This window comes from Capsicum annuum, unplaced genomic scaffold (genome assembly GCF_002878395.1).
Source record: "Capsicum annuum cultivar UCD-10X-F1 unplaced genomic scaffold, UCD10Xv1.1 ctg57827, whole genome shotgun sequence".
In the NCBI taxonomy this organism is placed as follows: domain Eukaryota; kingdom Viridiplantae; phylum Streptophyta; class Magnoliopsida; order Solanales; family Solanaceae; genus Capsicum; species Capsicum annuum.
In genome coordinates, this window is record NW_025866373.1 from 1 (window position 1) to 9,699 (window position 9,699).

At 37.0% G+C, this 9,699-nt stretch overlaps 1 protein-coding gene across 1 annotated transcript; it reads left to right on the forward strand.

Moving 5' to 3' along the window:
- The first annotated feature begins 6,663 nt into the window (after positions 1–6,663).
- Positions 6,664–7,482, forward strand: LOC124893341. Its single transcript, XM_047404367.1, has 3 exons — positions 6,664–6,690; positions 6,817–7,007; positions 7,203–7,482. The coding sequence occupies exons 1-3, from the start codon at positions 6,664–6,666 to the stop codon at positions 7,480–7,482; spliced, it is 498 nt and encodes a 165-aa protein (XP_047260323.1).
- The last annotated feature ends 2,217 nt before the right edge of the window (positions 7,483–9,699 follow it).

Genomic DNA, 9,699 nt, shown 5'->3' on the forward strand with positions numbered 1-9,699 from the left:
CTTTGCCTCTCTTGTATCGCAGTTTGTTTCTTCTTCTCATCTTCAACCTGTTGCATATACACCACAAACCTCAAAATATCCATGTCACTTTTCATCTAGACGGCCTTGCACTCAGAAACTAAGTCTCAAGACAAGATCGAAGCTAACTTTCTTATCTTAGTCCTCATGATAGACACTAGTTTAGAAGCATAGCGAGATAACTGATGAAATTTTAGGGCATACTATTTCACAGTCATACTACCCTATTTCAAATTCACAAACTTATTAACTTTTGCCTCCCTCAACTCCTAAAGAAAGAAATAATCAAGAAAAGCACCTAAAAAATCATCCGACAAAGCTGACTCAGTATCATCAACCCCAGACTAATCCCACTCCTCATACCACTGATATGTTACATCCTTTAACTAATATGCAACAAACTCTACACCCTCCACATCTAAAATATGTATCACATAAAAAAACCTTCTCAATCTCATCTATAAACCCTTGAAGATATTCCTCAACCTTAGAGCAGTAAAGGTTGGAGGATTTAACCTCATAAACTGGCCAACTCTATTAACCTCAAAAGAGCTCACAATAGTACTAGTAGGACCCAACTGACATGATTGATATGTCACCAACTAGGTTAATAGATAAATGGAATGGCTGAACTCAGCATTATTAATATCTCCTAGAGGTAACTGAGCAGGGATACCACTAGCGAGAGAAGGATCAATGGAGATTGGTGGAACTCTATGAGGGAAATAAGAAGCAGCCACCCTAGCACAGGTCTCAATTCCATGAGTAGGATGAGTTCTGCCCATATTTTCCTCAAGAAGGATAGAGAAGTTTCCACAAGCATCAGATCTTCTAGAATGTATTATCTAAAAAGCAACCACATAGGAATTAGAGGAAATTTCAACACCTTACACTCTGCATCCTAAAGGTAGATCACAAAAAAGGAAAACATTCCTAAAAGCCTCATAGCCTCTACCTCATAAGTATGGCATGCTACACGCTCATAAAAAGGACTCTACTTGAAACAACTTTATGGACACCCAAAGTTACCAAACCTAGGATCTGATACCAACTTTGTAATGACCTAAACTAGGGTCTGGCCATGATGGGCATCCTAAGTACAATAAAAATCGAGAACCACCCCCTTTACCGAACTAAACAGATTATCATACACTAGTAATGGCTAAATTCCAAACATATAACAAGATAGCATTCTTAATAACTTAAAAGATATTTAGGGTTTGTCAACAACCGACAATTGATAACTGGTAACTAATAACCAATGCCTAAGTCTATAGTAATATCCATAAAGCCTCTACTAATCTAAACTATAATCTAGGTCGGGACATGCCCCCGACTCTAACAATGACAATGACAATGATAATGAAAATGTTAAAGTGAACTCTTTAATTCTAGTTTATGGAAGAAGACTGATGGAATGATCAAGTCTTCCAGAGAATGGAAGATCACCACTTTACTATAAATGACCGACGAAAACCAAGTAGATCCACCTAAGATTATGCAGAAAAAGTAGAGGTATCTTCGATGCCTGCATCACATAGGGATACAACATTCGAAGACGGTTAGTAGGTTGAGCACTAGTATGTAACTCAGGGATAGGGGATCAAATAATGCCAAGTCATTCCATTTCAAACCCACTGTACATGTTCACATACATGCATACATATATATAATAGATGTCGGGGCATGGAACAGGGTTCTGCATGATAGTAAAACATTATCCTAGACTATGTATCTCAACCATCATAAATAGGCACCCATGAGCTATATAGGTTCAGCTCTCTCTATTAAAAAGGCCTCAATGTGTGTTAGCCGCACGAAATAAAGGTATCAAGAAAGACCAAGGAATTCCCTAACATCACATCAATTTGATATAAAATATATATCAATAGTGTAAATTATGCACATGATCATCAAGACGAAACCTCATGTCGGCAAACATGAGTTTCCAGTATAAGTCATCTAAGACCCACACCTTCACGACTTAGATATATAACTCCCATTAATCCCAATTTAAAACTACTTTCATAAAACCTATTTATTAACCAAAGAATCAATCATTAAGGCACACCATGGGTATCATCATATCCTTACACTTGCAAGCTTATCTCTATGCCATAACAATAATATTAACTTGGAGAAATGTCTCGACCCCCTTTGTTAATTAAATCAAACTTAGCCAACAAGTCCCTCAAAATCTATTTTCACTATTTAGCCATTTATACAATCCAATATCATTAGTGGGTAAGTCAAACCAAGTGACAATTTCATAATTGAAAACCAATGGGTTGAGAAAACTCAATTATTCTAAACTAATTCCAAGTTTAAATGTCAATTTAGGGGAAAACCTTGACCCCCACTCTAGTTCTTATACCCATGCACCCTATTCGTTTAAAAAGTATTGATAAAGCATAAATATTACATATAAAACCATGGGAGTCTAATTTAAGAACATTCATTTGAAAAAGCCCTAAACCCATATTCATAAACCATAATTAAATCATAAGAATAATAATTTAAATATGTGCCTTCAATAAAATAAGATTAGGGAAGAGTAACATTCCTGGAACACCAAGATTTATGGAGATAAATCAATCCTTGAACCTTTTAGATGACCAACTTCTTGGAAACCCTAAGTATCTTAACCTTGGAGAATTTAGAGAGTTTGAGAGATTTCTTTGGGTGATAAAGTATTGTAAATAATGCCCCAAGAGTGTTTTATGGTCATGGATACTAAGTGGGTAAAAAGGGAAATGTCTAAAGTGCCTTTAATTAAAAAGATGAAAAATTATCGCAAGTGACTATGAGTCACTATATGACTTGCAAGGACTCATTAAGGCTCCTCGCCATAAGTCTTAGTCTGGACAAAAGTTAAGGGTCCTCTTTATGTTAACCCTAAAACACATTATGAGACCCTACGACTCATTGGGTCCAAGTCATAGTTAAGAGAGAATACTTTAGGTATCGCACTAACTTTTCTACGGCTGGGTTATACGACTCATTTTGAGTCCGTACAACCTGTCCCCTAGTCGTGGTAACAATAAAAACTCTAGGACAACATACTGGCCAAGCTATGTTGGGTCCTTATGACCCGCAATGACCCGTGATGACTCACAGGGATGGTCACCGACTGAGTAGTAAGTCTAGAAACTCAAAAATACAAGGACCAAAATTTAAGGTATTTCATCAGAATACCTAAATTTATTACTCTATCTTTCTCCCATGTCTGCTTGCTTCTTTATCTCATCTTAGACCTGTTGTATATATACCACAATCCTAGAGATATCCATGTCCTATCAAAAAAGGCATCCTTGCACTTCAATACCAAGTACCAAGACAAACCTGAAAATAACTTTCTCATTCCAGCCCTCATAGAAGATACAACCTCTAAAGCATAATGAGACAGCATATGAAATTTTGAGGCATACTCCTTCCTCGTCATGTTTTCAAGAAACCAAGGTTGCATTTAATACTGGTTTTTAGTGTTTTAGGGTAAGGAGCTAACTAAATGAAAAGACTCAAAAAAATAGCAGAAAAAGACTTTTGATGGTTAAAATAGTGGACCATCAGTTTTGCAACAAACCGCCAACTCAACCATCAGATCGAGGGAGAACCTATAAGTTGTGAAGTCCTATCGACGGACCATGTGGTGGATCATCAGTTTTGCAATGGACCACCACTTTGGCCGTCAGCGCTTAACAAAACCAAGCATCTTGAAATGCTCAGTGACGTTCTATATGGTAGACCATCGATCTTACGATGGACCACCACTCCAATGTCAGGATTATCAAGAACTTGACTCTCTAGCACCATCAGCGTCAGTCAAGATGGTGGACCATAAATTTTGCAATGGACCACCATGTGTACCATTAGTCTGATCCAGAAAGTGAACCTCCAAGATCAGAAGCGATGAACCAAATGGTGGACCATCAGCCTTGTGATGACCACCACTTTAGCCATTATTTTGGGTGTGGATTTTATATTACTTGAATTTTAAATTATTTTTATGTGGGAACATATAAATACCCAGTTTTAGGTTTTATTTGACATCTTTTATCCATCTTTTATCTTTTATAAGGGTTTCCAAGACTTTAAATAGATTATTACATATTTTTTCACAGATTTATTCTAGAATTGGGGATCAAGATTTACTTATCATATTTCTATTAAAGATTGAAGAACAATAATTGTTATTTTTGTAAGTAAATTCTAAATTAATTTATGAATCTTACAAGGGTTACTTCTCTTTCTATGATGGAAATATGTGACTAAGATCCCATAACTAGGGTTATGAGAGCCTTGATTTAAAAAGTTGATTAGGTTGTGAATCTAGAAAATTCCTATGATTAATTGATATTACATAAAATCTTCTTTACTTAAATGACTTTTTTTGGTTGCAAACTTGAAAAGTTAGCCCAAGAACATCACTTTTTTGAATAAAAGAGTGTTTGTTGGGAAAAGAACGGGTTTACATAAATCTAAAGGCTTTAACCTTTGGATAGAGGGTAGATGCCTTAACCGGATCAACCCATGTGAGAACATCGTTAGATAAATAGTATGTTCCTTAAGTTTGAATGAATTAGGGGATAAGTTACTCATTTTAGGTTGAGAAACTAAAGGGTAAATCATAGAATTCAATTAATCTTGCAATTAAAATTGTTCATTGGAAATCCAAAATAGCTCACAACCCTAGCTGTTTAAGTATCTTTGTAACCATAACTCTAGTTTGACTACTCTTATTGAATTACTATTTGCAATACAATCGATATTTGGATTACTCTCCGTGAAAAGCATTTAAATACAATTGATAAATCAAAACTCCCTCTATTCTAGAACCTTTGATTAATAGTCTAATAACAACCACGATACTTAGTGAACACATTATTCCCTGTGGGATTCAACACCCTACCCAGTTGGGTTCTATATTTGACAATAACCGCTTACCCTTTAATAAGAGAGGTGTAATTTGGGCATATCAATTTTTGGCGCCGTTGCCAAGAAATATAGTCGTCAATTAAGTTTGTGTTTGTTAATTGACCTTTGGTCAAGTTTCCCAAATTGTACTTTTGTTTGTTATTTTTGTTCTATCCAAGGAAATTATTGTGTATGCCAAGTATAAGGAGATCGGTGAACCATTATTACCAATACATCCTGAATCGCAGTTAATTGGCAGAATGGTAGACCCCTCAAGATGCTAAAAGACTAGCTACTCTGGCTAGAGCTCAACTAAATTAGCAAAATGATGGCCAGAATGCACGTCATCCTAATCCTAACAATGATGATTTGGGGGATGATGATTTGTTAGATCCTGTTGACCCAAGGCGTGCATAGAATATGGGTACACTAGTTAATAGGAATGTAAAAAAAATTGCCCCTTTAGGGCAAGACAAGAACGCCAACCAGTGTAGCGAAGATAGAATGGCTGGAGTAGGTGCAATTGGAGCGATCATTCCTCTAGCTTTATCACCAAGAGCTAGATTTAATATTACCAGTACGATGATTCAAATCCTTTATTTTAAGGGGTTGTTTGGTGGTCTTCTTGGATATGATCCAAACATGCATTTGGTGAATTTGGTCACCATTTGTAAGTCTTTTGATATTCCAGGAGTAGGTCAGAATATTATCTGCCTATGTTTGTTTTCGTTGTCTCTGTCTAGGGAGAAAACACTCTAGCTAAATGAACTGACTCTTGACTCTATAACCAATTGGAGGTAGTTGAAAGAGGCTTTTATAGAAAGGTTCTTTCCACCCTCTAGAAAGGTACAGTTGAGGAATGAAATTAGTACTTCAGATAACTTCCCATTAAAGCTCTTCATGAGACCTAAGGAAGGTTTAAAAAGAAGCTGATGCAATGCCCAAACCATAACATGATGGATATTCATTTGATAAAGACTCTATTGAGTTTTGAACTCTTTTAGAAAGCCAGTCTTGGATAATGCTGGAGGAGGGTCATTTGTTAACTTTACTTTTCCAGAGGCCTCAGAGATGCTTGATCGGATGACCAAACAAAGTAGAGCTTGGCATACCAGGGATTCTGTGATAGTAAGCCCTACTGTATCTGGTAGTATAAATATAGAGCAATGCAAGAAAGAGAAAGAATGTGACCAGGATATGGAATATTTAAAAACACAGATGGATTTGCTAACTAAACATCTATTGTCTAGAAAAATGGAGAAGGTGAAAGCTGTTGCATCCTAGGAAAGAGCTGATTTTGATATGGAAGAAGAGGTGAACTATCTAAATAATCAAGAGGGTTTTCGAGAAAATATCCAAGGAAATTAAAGTCGAAACTATTATGACAAAGCTGGTTACAAGGATAGAGATCAAGGGAACTGGAAGAGAAAAAATGATAGGAGTGAACTATATGTACCTCCTGAAAGTAGAGATAATGCTGCAACTAGCCCTGGAAAGATATCCATAGAGGACATGATGGATAAATTATTAAAGAGAGTTGAGACTACTAACTCTGGGGTGACTACTATGAAGAGTGATTTATCTTTCTTAAGTCAGTTGGTAAACGTACACTCTTCTTCTATCAAATAGTTGGAGTAGCAGATGAGCCAACTCTCAATAGCATTGAATCAAAGAAAGAGTAGAACCTTTCCAAATGATAAAGTTTAGAATCCTCAAAATGATATCTCTTACATGGCAATTACCACAAAGAGTGGTAAGGTATTACCAGGCCCGTCTGGGGGGAAAGCTGTGATTGCAGAGGATATTGAGCATAAAGAAACTTATATAGTGGAGACTGAGAAATTAGATAAATTTATTTCTAATACACCATCCAACCATCAACAGGTTGATGAGTTGGAGAAGAGCAAGGGAAAGAAGACTGAAGTTGTGGTTACTATGCTCTCAAAACCACCTCCTCCATTTCCCCATCGATTGAAAAAGAAGTTTGATGACATAAATTTTGGCAAGTTTATGGTCATGCTTAAGAAGTTGACAATCAACTTCCCATTGGTAGATGCATTGGATAAAATGCCTAGGTACACAAAATTTATGAAAGACCTTATTATGAAGAAGCGAATAGTTAGTTATGAGAAAATGGACAATCTTCATCATTGTGGTGCTATTTCCATATGGTGGTTAGTGTAGAAGAAGGTAGGCCCGAGAGCATTTACTATCCTATGCACTATTGGGCCTCTTGATTTTGCAAAAGCTCTATGTGATTTGGGAGCCAGTATAAACTTGATGCCACTTGTTGTGTATAAGAAACTGGGTTTGGGGGATCCTACTTCCACGATCATGATATTAGTTATAGCAGACAAATTTGTGAAGCTTCCCATGAGGATTTTATATGACGTATTAGTGAAGGTGACCAACTTTATATTTCCAGCTGATTTTGTCATTCTCGATTTCGTGGTGGACATTGAGGTGCCCATAATCCTGGGTAGACCTTTCCTCACAACCGGGAGTGTACTTACTGATCTAAAGGAAAATGAGCTACTATTCAAGCTGTAAGATAAAGTATTTCAATTCAATGTATCCCAGTCCATGAAAAACCATAAAGATATGAGCGTATTTTCGATTTTAAATATTTATTATGAGGAGGAGCAGGAAGTACCTATAGAGGAAAAATTTGTTATAGAGACTTTAGCTGCTACATTAATGAATTTTGATCAAGACGGTATTGAAGATTATGAGGAGACTGTATGTGCACTAACAGGCATGGGGTCTTATTCTTATGCACCCAAGAAGATGGATTTGGACTTGAAAAATCGTCCAAGTCCACCAGCCAAGTCGTCTATTAAACAGCCACCTACTTTGGAGCTGCAAGAGTTGCCCGATCATTTGAGGTATGTGTTCATATATAGCGGGAATACACTACTTGTTATTATTACGACTGACTTAGGTAAACAATAGGTGGAAGCCCTTATCTCTGGTCTAAGAAGATATAAGAGGGCTATTGGTTGGATGTTTACAGATATTATCAGTATTCCTCTTGGTTTATGCACACATAAATCTAGCTAGAAGAGGATTGTGTCCTGACTATTGAGCATCAGTGTCATGTAAACCCACCTATAAAAGAGGTGGTAAAGAAAGAATTCATCAAGTGGATGGATGCAAGAGTGGTATACCCCATCTCAGATAGTAAGTGGGTAACTATTGTTCAGTGCGTGCCCAAGAATGGGGGCATGACAGTGGTAGCTAATGAGAAGAATGAGTTGATTCTACTCAGACCTGTTATTGGATGAAAGGTGTGTATGGATTATAGAAAACTCAACTCCTAGACATTGAAGGAACACTTCACAATGCCTTTCATGGATCAAATACTTGATTAGTTGGAGCAAAGAGGTTGGTATTGTTTCTTGGATAGTTATTCTATTTATAATCAGATTTCTATAGCCCCGAAGGATTAGGAGAAATTGAAATTTACCTTCCCATATGGTACTTTTATATTTAAGCGGATGCCATTTGTATTATGTAATGAACTCGCTACTTTTCAACGGTGCATGATGTCTATTTTCTTAGATATGGTTGAAGACACCTTGGAGGTATTTATGGATGATTTTTCTGTGGTAGGAGATTTGTTTGAGTTGTGCTTGGTAAATCTAAGTAGGGCCTTGAAGCGGTGTGAGGAGTTCAATTTATGCTTAATTGGGAGAAATTCCACTTCATGGTGAAGGAAGGCATTGTTTTCAAACATAAAATTTCAGCAAAGGGGATTGAAGTTGATCGAGCTAAAGTTGAGGTTATAGAGAATCTTCCACCTTCTATTTCAGTGAAGGGGGTGCGTAGTTTCCTTGGTCATGCTGGCTTCTGTAGGAGGTTTATAAAGGACTTATCAAAGATTGCAAAACCCCATTGCAAACTTTTGGAGAAGGATGTCAAATTCTCCTTTGATGATGATTGCTTGAAGACATTTGAATGCCTTAAAAGGAAGCTGGTTGATGCTCCTAATGTTGTTGCACCGGTTGGTCAAAACTATTTGAGATCATGTGTGATGCAAGCGGTGTTTCCTTGGATTTGTCCTTCGATGAAAGAAAGACAAATTTTTTTATCCAATCTATTATGCCAGCAAAGCGCTGAATGGAGCTCAAAAGAACTACACCGTCACAGAATAAGAACTTTTTGCAGTAGTCTATGCTTTTGAGAAGTTCTGGGCTTATTTGCTAGGAACCAAGGTGGTGTTCCGCACTAAACATGAAGCCTTGAGATATTTGATAGAGAAAAAGGATCCAAAACCAAGGTTGATCATATAAGTGCTGCTACTTCAAGAATTTGACTTTGAATTCAAAGATAGAAAGGGTTGCGAAAACTGAAGTTGGAAAGAGAACAAGCAGTTAAAGATGAATTTGAGATCAATGATACATTTCCAGATGAGGAAATCTTGGCTGTTGTTATCAAGAAAATACCTTAGTATGCTGATTTTACAAATTATGTGGTGATCTAGGTGATACCAGGGAATCTTTCCTTTCATCAAAGGAAAAAAGTTTTCCATGATGTGACCCATTACTTCTGGGATGATCCGTTTCGTTTTCGGTGATGTACGGATGGTATTATTAGATGGTGCAACCCAGAAGTAGATATGTTGAATATACTAGAAGAGAGTCATGCTTCCCCAGTTGTAGGTAACCATGCAGATGATCGGACGGCAAGGAAAGTGCTTCGGAGTGGCTACTATTGGCCCTCTTTGTTCAAAGATTTCTACGAGTTCGTGAAGAGGTGTGACCATTA